Source organism: Macrobrachium nipponense, chromosome 36 (assembly GCF_015104395.2).
Source record: "Macrobrachium nipponense isolate FS-2020 chromosome 36, ASM1510439v2, whole genome shotgun sequence".
NCBI lineage: Eukaryota > Metazoa > Arthropoda > Malacostraca > Decapoda > Palaemonidae > Macrobrachium > Macrobrachium nipponense.
In genome coordinates, this window is record NC_087220.1 from 935269 (window position 1) to 955004 (window position 19736).

General features: G+C 37.7%; 1 protein-coding gene across 2 annotated transcripts in view; it reads left to right on the forward strand.

Annotated features, from left to right (window-relative positions):
• LOC135203492 (armadillo repeat-containing protein 2-like) overlaps positions 1-19736 on the forward strand; it is a 136636-nt gene that overhangs the window by 108843 nt on the left and 8057 nt on the right. The window contains exons 2-13 of one of the 2 annotated variants that reach the window (XM_064233218.1): positions 4713-5227; positions 5608-5734; positions 5878-5947; positions 6953-7056; positions 7563-7634; positions 7934-8137; positions 11635-11824; positions 12235-12369; positions 15606-15781; positions 16360-16635; positions 17718-17914; positions 19467-19635. In XM_064233218.1, coding sequence (XP_064089288.1) covers positions 4917-5227; positions 5608-5734; positions 5878-5947; positions 6953-7056; positions 7563-7634; positions 7934-8137; positions 11635-11824; positions 12235-12369; positions 15606-15781; positions 16360-16635; positions 17718-17914; positions 19467-19635 — 2031 coding nt within the window. In that variant the 5' untranslated portion in view covers positions 4713-4916. The remainder of the gene's footprint in view (positions 1-4712; positions 5228-5607; positions 5735-5877; positions 5948-6952; positions 7057-7562; positions 7635-7933; positions 8138-11634; positions 11825-12234; positions 12370-15605; positions 15782-16359; positions 16636-17717; positions 17915-19466; positions 19636-19736) is intronic. The other variant, XM_064233219.1, reaches the window with a different exon arrangement.

Here is a 19736-nt window from a genome sequence, read left to right on the forward strand (position 1 = left end):
GCTTCTTCTTCTCGCTCTCTCTCTTTCTATATATATATTTGTATATTTGATATATATATATATATATATATATATATATATATATATATATATATAGAGAGAGAGAGAGAGAGAGAGAGAGGAGACGAGAGAGAGATCTAGAGAGAGAGAGAATCTATATATATATATATATATACATATATTTATATGTAATATATATATATATATATATAATATATATATATATATATATACATATACATATACACACCTACATACATACATAAACACACACGGACACACACACACTATAACTCACCCAGCAACAATCACCTATTCGACGCAGCATAAAAAAAATCGTCCGGTATGACTTAAAAGCCCGAATTTAAACGGTCCCAATATACTTCCAAAGTCTTCGCGAGACAAAGGCCTGACTGACTGACCTTCCACTTCGTCAGGAGTGCCCAAGGCGAATCCTCGGACCCGCGGTTCAAATAACCTTTATTCTGACGCTGGGTAATGAAACCATAAAAAAAAAAATCATAATAATACTTGACAAGTGATTGAAGACGAAATATCCATCCTGAGGTTTTATAGTGATTTTTTTTGGTAAAAGTTTAATTAGGAATATTTTTCTCAATTTGGTTGACAGTTTATGGAGGAAGTAGTTTTTATTTTACTGTGAAATGTTAACTTAGATGGAATTAAAATCATATAGGAACATTATTTTATTTAAGTTAAGTTGGATATTATTTTACTAAGAAACCAACCGGTTGAGTAGGACTTTACTGAAAACACTATAAATTGGGTATGATTTTGCTGAAAACACTGTATAAATTGGGTATGATGTTGCTGAAAACACTATAAATTGGGTATGATTTTGCTGAAAACACTATAAATTGGGTATGAATTTGCAGAAAACTGTATATATTGTGTATGATTTTGCTGAAAACACTGTACAAATTGGGTATGATTTTGCTGAAAACACTATAAATTGAGTATGATGTTGCTGAAAACACTATAAATTGAGTATGATTTTTCTGAAAACACTACAAATTGGGTATGATTTTGCTGAAAACACCATAAATTGGGTACGATTTTGCTGAAAACACTATAAATTGAGTATGATGTTGCAGAAAACATTCTAAATTGAGTATGATTTTGCTGAAAACACTATAAATTGGGTACAATTTTGCTGAAAACATTATAAATTGGGTACGATTTTGCTGAACACACTATATATTGGTTATGATTTTGCTGAAAACACTATAAATTGGGTATGATTTTACTGAAAACACTATAAATTGGGTACGATTTTGCTGAAAACACTATAAATTGGGTACGATTTTGCTGAAAACACTATAAGTTGGGTACGATTTTGCTGAAAACACTGCATAAATTTAGTATGATTTTGTTGAAACCACTATAATTTGAGTATGATGTTGCTGAAAACACTATAAATTGAGTATGATTTTGCTGAAAACACTGTAAAACTGGGTATGATTTTGCTGAAAACACTATAAATTCATAAATTGATTAAGACGGCCCTAACCCCCTTTACGGGGGGAACACTGCTAAAGAACCCACCAATTACCGTGGCACCCGAACCAGAATTACCGCAAAGCTCAAGCAAGCACCTCCCTCAAAAGGAGGACGTTTAACGTCAGGGTACCCACTAATTACAGTGGATTTCGAAACCCACCACCCCATCAGGGTAGAAAGACTGAAACTTTACCCAGGTAAATAACCAGGTAACCTGGGAGGCCCTTCGTTTAACGTGGATTTTCATAACCGCTTATTAGAGAGCACCTTTTTTGACATGCTTATGTCAAGTTTACGTCACAACTCATTACAGTTCCTCTCTTAATGACTCACGTTTTTTCTGGGGGTGGGGCGGTAGGGGGGCGGGGTGGTTATTAAAAATGATCGTCAGTCTGAGAAAAACGTTAAAAAGAAAGACTTACTTGCTTGTGAAGGAATCATGGACACCCACCTCATAGCAAACCAGCATTTTCCAAACTGCCTGTAATGAAGACGAAAAAAATATTAATGTAAACATTCACCTGTGCAAATCATGTTGAAAAAAATATAAAATAAGTAAAATAAAATATTACGTCATTAAACGTTAAAAAAAATTATCTATCATATTTACAATGGTTAATCTACTTTATAAAACATTATGGTCAGGTTAGAATTCATTGGGAAAAAACATTGACACAAACACAATAATTACCTGAGACAGGTGAATGGGAAGTGATGGCTATGATCCCCAGGGTGAATTCCCAGGGTGCATTCTCAGGGTAAATCACCAGGGTGCATTCCCAGGGTAAATCCCCTGGATGCATTCCCAGGGTAAATCCCCAGGATGCATTCCCAGGGTAATCCCCAGGGTGCATTCCCAGGGCGAATTTCTAGGGTAAATCCCCAGGGTGAATTCCCAGGGGGAATTCCCAGGGTAAATTCCCAGGGTGCATTCCCAGGGGGAATTTCCAGGGCGAATTCCCAGGGTGCATTCCCAGGGCGAATTGTGCATTGCCAGGGTGAATTCCCAGGGGGAATTCCCAGGGCGCATCCTCAGGGTGAAATCCCAGGGTGAATTCCCATAACATCCGAAAATGTGAAAATTACCAAAATACGACGTAATTCGGGTAATTAATTCCTCGGGGCGTAATTTCCAGTGAATATGAATGAATTAGACTTTGCTTTATTGTAAATTTTTCTAATGGTCAAAAGTTACTTTTAATTCCCATTGAACATGAATGAATTAAGACTTTGCTTTGTCGTATTTTCCAAATCGAACTTTCCCCAACAAAGGTCATCATACTATTCCTCACAAATAAAGAAAAAAATCCTTGTTTGTAAATATCAGACGGATACGAATCTATTTGATTGAATATTACAAAATAAATTGTAGTAGTACAATATATTTTAATGTGTGACTATACCCAATCTAACTCAATATAAACCAGACTATGGAAAGAAGTAAAAAAAAAAAAAAAAAAAAAAAAAAAAAAAAAAAAAAAAAAAAAAAACAACAAGCCTTACAAAATACATTATTTACTCAAAAACTTCAACTAAAGCCAAAAAAAAAATAATGATAATAAAAAAAAGTATTGAGTCAAGAAATGTAATGCACAACCCTGGACAAAAATGACACAAAAAGGTAAATAAATAAATAAATAATATCCCAACAAACTAATTAAAATACTTGAATTCCAAATATGACAACCTTAAAAACTGAATGCATATAAATCACACCAATACAAAAACGTTTAAATTGAAAAGTGGGGAAAACCTTACACATATATATATATATATATATATATATATATATATATATAAAACCTCAACATTTAAATATGAAATAATGAACATACCTTTTGAGATTCCGAACGATGCTGAAGTCTTGGGTATTATGGGGATCGTTCAAATATTACAATAAAAAACAATAAGAAAAAACAATACTCAATAAAGAGTCATTTGAAGAAACAGGATGCTGAATGATTTTGTTATTCAGTTATGAATTACGTCTCCAAGACATTCAGGACGACCCTCAGTCATTATTACCTGTCAGCAAAAGCCAAGAATCTATGCACTACCAAGTACCAGTCATAATTACAAATATGTAAATAAAATCAAACATTACAATAAATATGGTATAACTCTTCACACAACGGTCAGGGCGAATAAATCTTGTTGTATAATAAAATACCCAGTAACAGTCAACCACAGCCATTAGTAATTAACCAATAACAACTACCAGAATTACTCAGAAGTCAATCAAGAGGAATCAGGCATTTTGACACAATGTGAAATTGCATCTTCCCTTTGCATGACCAGTCGGTCAATCAAATATACAAGCGATGCCTACAGTGCACCACGAGAGGTGCACTGACGGCACTACCCAGTGGGCCCCCCTTCCGGGGACAATTGGTAAGAGGAGAGATATCACAGGATAAACATATTAATAATGACTACACGAATCCGCATTTCATTTCAATAACATTTCTCTTGGAAGATTATGCAAACTCTACAAGATAAAAGACAATTCATTTCCTTTAAAATATCTAAACTATAATAGATTCTTGGTTTATCAGTGACCAGTAATAAGGCGGAAATTACCTTTCCTAAAAGATTTCTGTTGGGAATAAAAGAGAAAAAAATTACTCATTAGAACGTCAAACACCTGGAACTCATTTATATACACAAAGGACAACATTGAAATTTATAATGTTAATATTATTATTATTATTATTATTATTATTATTATTATTATTATTATTATTATTATTATTATTATTATTATTATTATTATTATTTCAAAGAAAACTCATAATCATACGAGTCAATAAAATGGAAAAGTAAATCCACAGTAGTATACGTCTGTTTGATTTTATTACTTATTAAATAATATTTAAAAAAAACAGAAAGCTCTCGATGACCTGCACGACCAATCGAAAGGTTTTTACCTGTTTATATATTTTTAATAACAAAAGACATACTACTGTGAATTTACGTTTCCAATATTATTATCATTAATATTATTATTAATATTGTTAAGAAATTCACAGTCTCGTAAAAATAAATTGTTAAAAAATCCACAATTATATGTTTTTTTTTACGTAGAAATATTTTAATTATAATTGTGGATTTTTTAAACAATTTTTGATATTATGTCCTGCAACATTTACGTAATAAATACTTCTACATTTTCCGTCCATCTCCTTCTACAGGATTCCGAGTGGAGACAGTAGTAGTCCTTCTTCTTCTTCTTCTTCTTAGCCTTCTGCAGCAGGAGAGAAGGAGGACGAGCAGGTAGCTGGTGGGCGGGACAGAGCCCCAGCCCCGGAGGGCGGCTACCAGAGGACCAGTAGTAGTAGTAGTAGTAGTAGTAGTGGCAGAGTAGTAGTACTAGTACTACTAGTTCCAATAGTGCCATGAGCCAGGCCATCGAGAGAAGACGACCCGAAATGAGCGGTACGGACATCATGTCTCCCTTCTACGTACCCCCGGACCGGAAGACCTCCGCCCAGATCATCCGGGAGGCGAGGGCGGCTCTCCGCATCAGCGAGGGGCCGCTCGTGGGCGTCGGAGGAGGAGGAGGAGGAGGTGCAGCCAGCGTTCAGCGCATGGGCGTGAGGACGGTACAGACGAAGCGGCCCTTCACGCCCCGGGAGAGAGAGAGGACCCTCTTCAGCCGCGGGAGCGATTCCACCACGAAGGGCGAGCGCCCCCCCAGTTCCTTCACGTGAGTTTATATATTTATATATATATTTATATAATATATATATATATATATATATATATATATAGATATATATATATATATTTATATATATATGAATTTCTGAGACTCACATCGGGATCGATTCCGGGTTTTCCAGGTGGAAGGCGAGGAAATATATGATAGAATCTGGAACCTAATGACGACTGGAATACCTAAAAGGCTTGACCTGTCCATTCGTCTTCAAAAGGCCTGGGTTCGATCCCGATGGGAAACAGAAATATTTATATCTATGTGATGATTATTGCTAATTATTGAAATCATAAACACACATACACATATATCACACAAACAAACAAACATAAACACCGCCCTTATTAATCAGTGGCGCCCCCCGCCCACAGGCTCTCGCCCCTCCATTTCGACAGCAACGACTCCTCCTCCGCCTCCTCCGGCGGGAGGAATTACTCCGCCACTCAGAGGCTACTTCCGCTGGCCACCATCAAGGCTTTTCCAGACGAAAACGATGGGGTGAGTCTCTCTCTCTCTCTCTCTCTCTCTCTCTCTCTCTCTCTCTCTCTCTAAATGAGAACATTCAAATTATAATTAATCTCTCGTTCCATTATCTACTTGCTTATTTATCCGTCTCTTTTTATTTCTTTATTTAATTGCAGAAGTTGCCATCCATAGTCTCTGCCAGAAGAGTTCAACGTCACCAGTTCAGAGCGCTGTCTCTGTGCGACCGTAAGTAAACATCAATTGGCAATTCCGTACCAGTAAAAATTATATTCACACTTTCATATATATATATATATATATATATATATATATATATAATATATATATATATATACAGGGAAACTTCAAACAGCTAACCACGCATTACAGGATATTACTATCGTCAAAAGCAAGGGAAGGGGGGTATTATACACATTACAGAATCTAATGTCACTTTCACAAAACATATATCTATATTTTTAATGGCTACAAAGAACCATTGAACTTTCCGATCTCCTCACATTCTTCTCGATACATATATCACTGCAAGCCTTGAATCCACGTGGGAAACGAACGAATGAAGAAGTCCCATTTAAGTAGGTTAGATTAATCTAAACCCCTCTGTCATAACACAGGTTCGAAGTCTGGTCAGGTAATATGCACTTGCTTAATGTATTTTTCTTTAGGTGTAAGTTATTCCCAATGTAAGCAGGATTTTAAATTGAATACTTAATTCAGGAGATGGAGCCTAATCATACGGAACAAGCCCACCAAAGGGGCCACTGACTTGAAACTCAAGCTTCCAAAGAATATTAAGGTGTTCATTAGGAAGCAGTAAGAGGAGCTAAAGGAAAGTTTTGAAGAAAAAGTTCCAATTGTAAGACATCCTCAGTAGAGGGGCTGTTCCACAGTCCAACGGTCTGAGGAGGAATGAAGGACCTCTAGAACTTAGGAGAAGTTCGACAGCAGGGCAAAATATTCGTGGCTTCTTACAATAAGAAAGTACAACTACACTGGTCCGCTGGTATGGTGGCTAATGTCGTGATATGCCACTCAGATGTCACGGGGGGAGGTGGGGGTTCACGTCTCTCCCAGGGTGATGAAAAATCACTGGCTCTGTATCATGATCAGTTACTGCTGCAATGTGGGGTCTTTGGAAGCTTGAATTCCACGTCAGTGGCCCCTTTGGTGGGCTTGTTCTATGTGAATAGGTTTCATCTACTGAAATAATATCTTTCTCTTCTCCCTCAGTCCCAGAAGAAACCGAGGACGGAGATGAGAGTGGAAAGACGCCACGGAGACTCCTGATAACCCCAACACGAAGTTCTACCATCAACACCTTACACAGCTTACAGGTGAGTTGAGATTTACTACACTCAGAGGAAGAGGTATATAGATAGTTAGATAGAACATAGAATTTAGGCTGAAACCCAAGCACTACGACGTATGGTGAATTGATGAGGTCATTCAGTGTTGAAAGAGAGACTGACTTTAAGAAGGTCTGAAAGGGTGACAGACTTAAGAAGGTTTGAAAGGTGTAACAGGATGAAAGCCTCGCAGATGCACTATGAATTAGTTGTTAGGAGAGGGTTGAGGAAAGTAAGATGGAGGAAGGAGAATATGTATGGAGGTACAGTAAATGGAATGAAAGAGGATGCAGCCAGGGACCGAAGGGATGCTGCAAAAGAAGTGGTAAGTAATGAACATTCTTGTGTGCGCTATTTGACAGCACGTTATCCAGAGGTAACGGCCTCATTTGGACAAACTGCAAATGTTTGTGTGGGTCTCACGCGAGCAAAAATGTGTTGACATGAGACCACAAAAACAAGAAGAGTAACTGGAAACTTATGTCTCATTCCAGGAGGAGAAAGATGCGGAGGACGAGAGCAATTCCAGCCCCAGTCCAGAATCCAGGCCAGATGAAATCAAGAAGGTGAGCATCTCATTGCAGTATAGTTGTCGAGCAGGACAAACAGGCGACTTTCTGTCCTATGCTTTAACTCAGTGGTTCTCAACCATAATCTCATCTCCCACAAAGCCTTGGATAGTCTACTGACTTGATTTCATTCCAGGTTCTTCTGCGCATTTAAGCTATTCCAGCCGTTTGCATTTTGTCGACCTATTCCAGAACCTCACGATCCAATTCCAAACATCAACATTCACCTACTCTAGGTATCCACAATCACCTAACTTAATCCAGCCGTTCGAAATTCCATAAATAACCCTTTCCAGGTGCGCCTCGCCGAACTGGATCCCGTGACGACATCGCCCCTCTTCCAGCAGCTCCTGAACAACAACGACATAGAGGTGAGTGACCTGGAATCCTCGCTGAGACTCAGGAGAGAATTCCAGCAGGCTTCGAATGACTCCAAGGACACCCAGTCACCTCTCACCAAACACCTGGAAGTGAAGCCGCCTGCAGCAGGTTACCACCAGGTAGGGCTCGCTGAATTTAGGTCTTCCAGATGGAGTCAGAATGTCATTCCCCCCACCCACGCCCCCTTTTTCCAAAATTGTCTGCTCAAAAGGTGCATTTTAAATAATACCCAACAAAATACTAACACAAACACAAGCTAGCAGAGAGAAAGCCCAGCGTGACCTCTCAGTACTTACGGACCGATGCACACTGCGTTTTGTGTGGTCCTTAAAGCCAGTTTGAGCCTGCCAAGCTATGGTCACAATTCTTCCCCCTGAAACTCTGAAATTCGCTCTAGGGGGAGATATCCCCCCCTGGTTAATAACCACTGGCCTAGAGGAATGGCTCATGTTGTCAGACAAGACATTCAACTCTCCCCATCAGAAACGTGAATTCATATCCAAATTAGGTGATATCAACAGTGTTTTGGGATGTCAAGTCGGACTCAAAAGGTGTGAAATTCATTAGTAATTCAAGATCTAAGGTTGAATTCTTCACATTATATAAATAAAATCCCCAACAAAGATTACACAACTCAAGTGATGTCCACAGGTCTCGGTCTAAATCGATAGGTCAAAAGAAAATCGTCAATCTGAGCCTGGAAATTTCATTGTGGAAGGGCGGAGTGGGAGAGGTGGATGGAAGGGTAGGGGGAAATGGAGTGGGAGGAAGAGAGGGGGTGGGGGGAGTCTACGGGCAGCACCAGACCTGTTTAACTTTCTGTACAAACAAACGTATGTCTCAGAATTTTAGTATGTAGATAAATTTGACATCCAATGCTATTTCTATCACATACCATCAACTTATGGTTCAGAAGTCATTGACGTCTTCTAGTATTGCTAGTCAGTCAATATTCTTCAATATCATAGGTGACCTTAACTACTAATCAACCATTACCTGTTCAGAAGTCATTCTACTGTTGTAATGACAGTAAACAAAGCCTCGCTCTTGGATACGTGAAAGGTATTTGGGAAGAAAAGGTAAATATCTGACCTTACATCTATCTTCGTACTTCTAAATTATCGGCACCAATTACCATCCAATAGATTTCTAGTCACGTAGTTTAATACCAGAAAGAGCCCTTCTCTGGAAATACTATCATTGGCTTTTTCCTTTCAAGTTCCGACTGTGTTCTTAAACGATGGGAATCGACCATTGTCCAATGATTCGGAATAAATGGATGTGATTCCAAATTAAAATCAACATATTTTGTTCTCTGTGTGAAAACCTTTTTCTTTCAGTAACCCTTGTTTTCGTGGTGTGCTTAAATGTCCTGGAACTATATATGTGTGCATTCTGTCGTGAAGGTGTTCACTGTATCTCTGTGGTTAGAGAGAAGGGCCTTCCGTTTCAACCACACATTAAGCTACATAAAACTAGGGTTGCAATTTTGTAAAAATAATTATTTACTTTCAGTCAGACATTAAACTACATAAAATTAGTTGCAATTTTGTATAACTAATAATTTAGTTTCAGTCAAACATTAAGCTGCATGAAACTAAAGTTGCAACTTTGTATAACTATTAATTTGGTTTCAGTCAAACATTAATCTATATAAAACAGTTGCAATTTTGTATAACTAATAATTTAGTTTCAGTAGACATTAAGCTGCATAAAATTACAGTTGCAGTTTTGTATAACTGATAATTTAGTCTCAGTCAGACATCAGGCTACATAAACCTACAGTTGCAATTTTGTATAACTAATAACCTAGTTTCTGTCAAACATTAAGCTACATAAAACTAGTTGCAATTTTGTATAATTAATAATTTAGTTTCAGTCAAACATTAAGCTTCATGAAACTACAGTTACAATTTTGTAAAAATAATTTAGTTTCAGTCAGACATTATGCTATATGAACCTACAGTTATTTTCAATAAACGTGAAAACTATGACTTCATAAAAGTATGAATAAGTAAGCAATGCTCTCTGCAAAGCTCTTTTGCAAAGATATGTCAATGTAAAAACTTTAGCTAATGTACATGGCTTACAGCTGGAGCAAATGACTTCATTCAAATCTCTAAATCATTATATTGTCTTCTAGTGAAGTTCATTCAATGAATTTTAAGAAAATGAGTTAATTAGTTACTAAGAAACTAATTCCTGGAAGATCAAATATAGCCGTGGAACAGTTTCATGAGAGTTCCATTTCTATAAATATCTCATAGTAGGGTCAGTACATTCCCTATGTATAACAGAGTTAACATAACACATAAAAAACCACAAACACACATACATACACATTCCCAGGCAACTGGTAAAAGAAACTGCAAAGTATACTGCTTTTTCTGCCATCTCAAATGCTACTCTACTTTTGAAATATTATGTACAAATACACAATTTAAAAAAAATGTCAAAATAAATCATCATAAACTGAGAACTCGTCCCTCTCTTTGATTAAAACTAGAGATACGTTTCCTGTTGTCTATCTCAGTCCAATGTTTTCCCTTCTAGTTACTGTCTTCTAGTTAATACTTTGTGATCAGTTCTGTATATAGTGTGATGTTTGTCTGTGTGGCTTTCAGTAGAAATCCGCTCTAAGTTTTGGCCATACTGAATGGTTCATAAAACTGGGTGTGACCTGTTTATATATAATTTGTATATAATATATGTAGTATATATATTATATAGATGTAGTACATACAACTCTTGACCTCCAATTTCCTTTCTATTCTTAATTAAAGTAGGAATTTTCTTATCTTCATTTTAGCAGATCTGTCCATGCATTTCTTGATGGTCGCATCGGTCAATATCCATCGTAATCATATTAAACGATCATATGTTACATAGCACCCAAAATGCTAAACCTATCCTGTCTCGTCACAAGATATAGAAATTCTAAACTGAAAATTAAATACATTAGACTGACTTTGCCTTAAAATACTTAATATTTCTTATAATGACATATCAACGCAGTTGGAAAATTCATATAAACTGCTGCATGATATAAAATTTGGTGAATATAAAACTCTAAATCATTTTGATGACGTCATGCTTGAATTAAACCAAGATGATAAAAATCCCAATAAATTCTATGTACCTTCAGTTTTCACTCAGAAGGGAATATACCTTTATGATAAATTAACACCAATTGATACATTTGAATTCCTACTGATTTCTATAATCAATGCAAGATATCAATGACCTCAACAGTATCTTAAAGCACGAAAAAATTAGGACACGTACGATGGATTCTTAATGATCTCCAATAGACAGTAAGTCAATGAAATTCATACAAAAAATATGACAAATTTCGAACTCATGCACACTGAGGAATATCTGGAAATCTGGTAATAAAAAAAAAAAGCCGTTTCTCGAGTATTCAAAAGTTTCCAGTTTAAGGACCTTAAGAAAAAAAATTAAAGCCAAAGGACATTTACAAAATCAGAGAATCACAAAACCACTAAAAACCAAGAATACCATTTCCTCAAAGCGAGACCAGCAAAATGCCGAGGAACAGTACAGCGATCCATAAAAGTAACGCCGCGCTGATTCAAACTCTCTCTCCACTCCTCAGCAACAGACTGAACAGCTGCCAGCCAACGGTCCCAAGGCAGAAGCAGAAGCCGCTGCCAGGATTCTGAAGAAGACCCCGAGGCTGAAGAGAGCAGATGGGCACAGGAAGAAGAGCGTCTCCAAGAGGGTTGGCATCAACAGGGACTGGAGACACGCCGTCGAGGGGAGGAACCAGAGCTCCGTGGAGAATGGTGAGAGAGAGAGAGAGAGAGAGAGAGAGAGAGAGAGTTAGTTCAGAGGAACAGTTGTCCAGACCGAAAAAATTATTGATGGATTTGCAGCTATTAAAAATGAGAAAAACAGAGAGAGAGAGAGAGAGAGAGAGAGAGAAAAGAAACAGACAGGGAGAGACAGAGAAACTTAGAGAGAAAGGTTAAGAGGCAAACTGAGAGAGAGAGAGAGAGAGAGAGAGAGAGAGAGAGAGAGATACTATGAATATTTTCCACCATAACAATGAGGAATTCACCGATTTCTAATCTCCACTTGACAATAACCTTATTATCCATCTCACCAGGAAACATTCAACTCCCTCCCTATCTCTACAAGACCAAACTAAGTTCCTGTCTCTCTAATAAATATCTGATTCCCTCTTCCCCTCCAGAATCCGAGGACGAAGGAGGAGGGCTCAAGGCCAAGGAACCACAAGCCCCGAGGGAACCAGCCGTCGACCAAGCCCTTTACTTCGAGGAGAAAGTCGCCCCCATCCTGGACGAAATCAGCCGAGCAGTTGGATGTGGTGAGTGCCTCCTACTAAAACTACCAATAATAATAATAATAATAATAATAATAATAATAATAATAATAATAATAATAATAATAATAATAATAATAATAATAATAATCCATGGAAAACTCATAATCTCACGAGTCAATAAAATGTGGATTTATTTTGCCAATAATAATAATAATAATAATTGTTAATAAATTCAGTCAAGTGAAAAAAATTGTTAAAAAATCCACAATTATATATTAAAACATATTTCATTTATATAGAAATATAAATATATTTTAATATATAATTGTGGATTTCTTAATAATAATAATAATAATAATAATAATAATAATAATAATAATAATAATAATAATAATAATAATAATAATAATAATAATAAAATAATAATAATATTAAAAAATATCCACAATTATATATTGAAAATATATTTCTGTGTAAAAATATATAACAAAGACTTTCGATCCTCCTCAGTGTAACGTTAAAATGTAATGAAGAGGATAGTTTCCTCCCGAAGAGCATCTAAAAGGTGGGCGGGGTGAGAAAATAACAGCCCATCATCGAAGTGCTGGGTATTGTGTTAGGTAATCGCAAACTCAACAGGCAATTGCGTCAACCTCCTCGATCTCCGAACCTGTGAAGTTGCTCCTGCTTGCACTGCATAGGTGCTATAGTCTGAAACATCCACAGGGACGTCGGCTATCTGGAGGGAGAAGGGAAGAGGAAGCAGAGCATCAGGGTTCACATGGTCAACGTCAGTTTTAAAATCAAAATCTTTTAAATATTGCCTGACAATGAAACTGCTTATAAAAGGGTCTTCATTAGTAAACGACTTATTATCCTCAAAGGATATTCCCATGTTTCTAGCGGCGCCTTCAACCAATCTTCTCACGTGAGAATCATTCTTTTAAAAATAATTTGTGCACCGTCCCAATTGATCCTTTGGTCTAAATTAAAACTATGAGCCACCAAAGTGCTGCCCTGTGCATGAAGATCATAGGCTCTTCTGTGTTCCCTTAATCTTAACTCTAATCCCCTACCACTTTCCTCGTAGTAACAACCACCGCAATCATGACATGGAACCTTGCAAACACCGTTATTTCTCTTGGTACTGTTATTGTGATATAAACAATTTCTATGTCCTTTTGGTGCTTATTTATATAATCACCTACTTTTGAGATTTCATCGTGAAAGGGCAATGATACACGTTTCTTGTCTTTTATTTCCTTATTATCTTGACCAATGTAAAACTTCATTTTAGCTTGGCTAATGGCGTCAGTAATAAAATGTTCTGGGTACTTTAAGGACCTAAAAGTGTCTACAACATGTTTGAGTTCTCCATCCAGAGTGAGTGGTAGGGAAAATAATGAATATAATTTTCTTTGTTGGTAGCTTTTCTAAAAACTGAAAATTTGAAAGAGTTACTGTTTACATCCCTATGAATTAAAACATCTAAGAAAGAAATCTTACCATCAACCTCTTTTTCAACTGTATATTTTATCGAATCGACAACGTTGTTGGCAGTATTCAGTAAGCAGTCTAAAACTACGTCGTCGCCGTAAAAAAACTAATTATGTCGTCTACATATCTCACCCACAGAGCAGGCTTACAGTTGGGGTTACATCTCTCTAATATTTCAACTTCTATGAACTCCATGCACAGGTTGGCTAAAACTGGTGACAATGGTGAACCCATGGAAACACTAGCCTTTTGTTGGAAGTATTCATCATTAAAAGTGAAAATGATACAGTCAACACATATTCTAACCAAGTCTAGAAACTGGTCGCAAGGAACAGGAAAGTTGATAGTCCCTTCTTCATGTTACTTCTTCAAATTTTCCAGAACATAGTCACAAGTTAAAAGGAATGTAATTATGAGTTTTGTTTTAAGGGCCCTTCGTATATGCGACCCCACATTTCTGGACAGAGAACTCAAACATGTTGTAGACACTTTTAGGTCCTCAAAGTACCCAAAACATTTTTTTACTGACGTCATTAGCCGAGCTAAAAAGAAGTTTTACATTGGTCAAGATAATAAGGAAATAAAAGACAAGAAACGTGTATCACTGCCCTTTCACAATGAAATCTCAAAAGTAGGTGATTATATAAATAAGCACCAAAAGGACACAGAAATTGTTTATACCTACAAAAACACTTTGCCAAAAGCTCTTACAAAGAACAATAACAGTACCAAGAGAAAAAACGGTGTTTACAAGGTTCCATGTCATGATTGCGGTGGTTGTTACTACGGGGAAAGTGGTAGGGGATTAGAGGTAAGATTAAGGGAACACAGACGAGCCTATGATCTTCATGCACAGGGCAACGCTTTGGTAGCTCATAGTTTTAATTTAGACCATAGAATCAATTGGGACGGTGCACAAATTATTTTTAAAAGCGATGATTCTCACGTGAGAAGACTAGTTGAAGGCGCCGCTATAAACATGGGAATATCCTTTGAGGATATTAAGTCGTTTACTAATGAAGACCCTTTTATAAGCAGTTTCATTGCCATGCAATATTTAAAAATTTTAATTTTAAAACTGACGTTGACCATGTGAACCCTGATGCTCTGCTTCCTCTTCCCTTCACCATCCAGATAGCCGACGTCCCAGTGGATGTTTCAGACTATAGCACCTATGCAGTGCAAGCAGGAGCAACTTCACAGGTTCGGAGATCGAGGAGGTTGGCGCAACTGCCTGTTGAGTTCGGGATTACCTAACACACGAACCAGCACTTCGATGATGGGCTGTTATTTTCTCACCCGCCCACCTTTTTAGATACTCTTCGGGAGGAAACTATCCTCTTCATTATATTTTAACGTTACACTGAGGAGAAACACCGTTCAGGTGTTCGAAAGTCTTTGTTATATATTTTTACATAGAAATATATTTTTAATATATAATTGTGGACATTTTTTAATAATTTGTTTTCATGAAACTGTGAATTTCTTAACAACAACAACAATAATAATAATAATAATAATAATAATAATAATAATAATAATAATAATAATAATAATAATAATATTATATGTAGCAGAGGGAAAATAATTGGGAGTTTCATTTCCTAATATTGATCACGCCCCCTTGTTTTTTGGTCATACTTGACTCATTACAATAATAATAAGTACCCAACCCGTCCAACATAAAAAAAAAAATGCGAAAAATACTCATACTTCCTAAACCAGATGAACAAAAACTCTAAAAGACCTCTTCCTCCATCTCCTTCTCCCCCCTGGAGCAGCCGTGAGCGAGGACGTCCTGGCAGAACTGGTAGGAAAGCTCTACGGATCCCTGGAGGCCGGAGGCCTGCTAGGAAGGCACTTCAGATACCGCTCCCAAGTCCTGAGGGTCGTCTTCAAGCTGGTTGACAGGGAGCACGGGCCCCTCTTGGCCAACATCGCCAGGATCATGTTGGCTGTGAGTATTTTGCACGTTGCTTAGTTTGATCTCGGTCAGTTGTGCTATATAGAACTCCATTGTGGATTTACTCACCAATAATATTAATAACAATAATACAGGTTTTATTGAAAATAATGTCTATTTAAGACGTGTTTATTTTGTAATATAAGTTTCTCTATTCTTCTGACTTTTCTTCTGTACTCAAATGGGCTATTATAATGCCAAATGGGGGATTCGTGTCCAATAAACGTGGTATTTGTCAAATTGAATATAAAATACAATTTGTACTGCATTTTGTATAATATATTCAATTTGACAAATTCAATGTCAAAAACGTGGTATTTGTCAAATTGAATAAATTATACAAAATACAGTATAAATTATATGATATATTCAATTTGACAAACCACCATTTTGACAAGAATCTCCCATTTGGCGTTTTAATACCCAACTTGAGTCCAGAAGAAAAGTCAGCAATAAGAGGAATAGGGAAACTTCTATTACAAAATAAGCGCATCTGAAATAGCCTTCATCTTCATTAAACCTGTATTAACGAAGGTCTTCTTCCAGCAAATAATAATAATATTCCATTCCAGCTTAAAGTCTCTGGAAGTAACCTAACTTCCGTGTGCAAGTTGGTCTTCAAAGTCACCCGTCACGACACCAACGACGCTCTCTTCCTGGAAGGGAACCTCCTGGACCTCCTGCTGGAAGCCGTGGCCTGCGTCCCACCCCTGGAACAACCAGAGGCCTGTGTCTACGGGTACGGCGCCCTCAAATTCCTGACCATGAACTCCCAGCTAGTGACGAGGCTTCTCAACAGGGGGATTCTGGAACTTTTGGTGCTCCACATGAAGCTCATAGTGAACCACGTGAGTATCAGAATAGAATAAGGAATGTAGGCCAGAGGCCAAGAGCTCTGGGACCTATGAGGTCATTCAGCGCTGGAAGGAAAATTGACAGTGAGTAGGTCTGAAATGTGCAACAGGAGGAGAACCTCAAAGCAGTTGCACTAAGAAACAATTGTTAGAAGGAAAAAAGGAGAATATCAACGGAGGTATAGTAAAAGAAATGAGAAAGGTTGCAGCTAGGGGCCTAAGGATTGGACGCTGCAAAGAGCCTTAAGTAATGTCTACATTGCACCATGTGAGGTCCACTGACAGCACTAAGCACCCCCGCAGGCCGCATGAGTATCAAGTATGTTGGTGTGAGGTTTATACCGAAACATGATTGGGGCCAACATGGACCCTCTTATGAAGGCGGCCTGTAAGTGTGGTTTATACTATTATTATTATTAATTCAGAAGATGAACCCTATTCATATGGAACAAGGCCACCAAAGGGGCCACTGACTTGAAATTCTTTAAGCTTCCACAGAATATGGAGTTCATTAGGAAGAAGTAAAAGGAGATAAATGGAAATACAGAAAGAAGAGATCTCACTTAGTAAAAGAATAATAATAAACAGATAAAAATATATTACAATACAAGGATAGTAGTATTAGGGTAGTAATGCATTGCAGAGTTAAGTGTTAAAGGGTATAATAAGATGCCTGCTTGTGGACATAGACCACTGAACCAAAAAAATATTCAAACCTGTTTCTGTCATGTTCATAGCAAACTATGTTTACATGTTTATGCATTCACGTGTTTATACTCGTACGCTTACCGTGAAGCAGATCAATTAGAACCTGGTTATATTTAGTTTACAATGAGCAGTACTGAGAGCACATGTTTGTTCAAGGATCACGATAGGACAGACATTTGTAAATATAAGTCAAAACATCATTATCTTCAAGAATTCCGTTTATATACGATTTTTTTTCAGTTTCATTCACTAGAATATAAAAAATATCAACTCTTTTTCAACTATCTCCTCACAGCCAAGTGGTACAGCCATACACATAAATGATATTCAATCAGAAAAGATACAAATGTTTTCTCTTCTACACACAGCAACAAGAAAGCGGGAGCGTTCCTGAGCAGACTCACTACGCTCTGGTGCAGCTGACTGGAACGCTACGGCATGTGAGCAGCTGCGAGCGCACATTCCCTCTCCTGCTCGTGACTGGGGCCGTTCCGCAAGTGTGCGCCTTGCTGCAGCACTTCTCCCACGACCAGGATGTCACCGCAAACGTTGTCCGAATACTAAGGTATGGGCAGCTCTTAGTCGCCATCAGTGCTATTAAAATTAATACAGGCAGTCCCCATGTTACGACGGGGGTTCCGTTCTTGAGAATCGTTGTAAGCCGAAAATCGTCGTAAGCTGGAGCATCGTCTAAAATTCTAAGAAAACCTTACTTTTAATGCCTTGGGTCCATTAAAAACTATGCAAACTGCATTCTTATTGCATTTTTCATAAAAAAAACACCTTCAAATATTGATTACTTTGCATTTTTGGAGTCATATTTCTTCTGCCAGATCAGCATTGTAAGTGCCGTAACCCTGGAACATGCGTCATAAACCTGGAAATAATTTCTGATAGATATAATTGAAAAGCGTTGTAACCTCGGAACATAGTAAGCCGAACCCGTCGTAAGCCGGGTCTGCCTGTACCTAGTCGATTTTGTTTTTGCCAGTTCAGACACTCAAATATCTACCCTTGTAATTACTACAAAAAAGTATATCTTAATTTAACCAGACCACTGAGTTGATTAACAGCTCTCCTAGGGCTGGCGTGAAGGATTAGAATTTTATTTACATGGCTAGGAACTAATTGGTTACTTAGCGAAGGGACCTACAACTTAATTGTGGGATCCGGACCACATTATATCGAGAAATGAATTTCTAATCAGCAGAAATACATTCCTCTGGTTCCTCACTGGCAGCGGCGGGAAGCGAACTCAGGCTACCAGATTGATAGGCGGGTATGCAACCCACTCCGTCCACTGGGGAACTTTTATAATTGCTACAATCTTTTGGGTTAATCTCAACTTCAGCTCTGCAACTGCTCCACTTTATATAGTGTTATTTGCTTCATCATTATTTTCAAATTCCAATAGTTACTCATTATTGTATCTACTTTCTCCATAGTTCTCAATTTTTAGGAAGCTCTTCTCCTGCAATTCTCAAAATTAATTTTTCTTTTACCCCTCTGTATTACTTATTCCCATACTCTCTCGAATGGCTTAGACCTACACATTACCAATACTAGTTCTAGATTTTCTGAGTTTTGTGTACCTCATTCCTCGACATTTCTCGACTCACACATTTTCCTGTTTTCTTAATACTTGCACCCTAATTCAAAACATTCATATACTACTTGCTCCCTGATGCTCAAGCCGGCCCTCAACACTCATATACTTCTTGCTCCCTAATGCTCAACATTCATATACACCTACTTGCTCCCTAATGCTCAACATTCATATACACCTACTTGCTCCCCATTTCTCAACATTCATATACACCTAGTACTTGCTCCCTAATGCTCAACATTCATATAAACCTAATTGCTCCCTATTTCTCGACATTCATATACACCTACTTGCTCCCTATTTTTCAACATTCATATACACTTACTCCCTATTTCTCAACATTCATATACACTTACTTCCTATTTCTCAACATTCATATACACTTACTTATTCCCTATTTCTCAACATTCATATACACTTACTTGCTCCCTATTTCTCAACATTCATATACACCTACTTGATTAATTGCTCATTCTAATTCCTGACATTCCACACTCGCTCCACTTTACAGCATCATCTCGACTCATGAGGAATGCTGCGCCGCAGCTGCTGCTCATCCGGGCATTTTCACTTCGGCCGTGGCCGCCCTTCGACGCCACGCTGCCAACCCGGCCATCGTCGTGAGACTGGCTTACGCCCTCGGGAACATGATGGCTAACTCTGATGATGCCAGATGGCAGGTAAATAAATGTCGCTGTAGCTTTACTCTCTCCCTCTGTCTGGTGGGCATAAAAGTAGAGAAATATTTTGGAGCTACTTTGGTTTATCTAAGCGTCGCCTA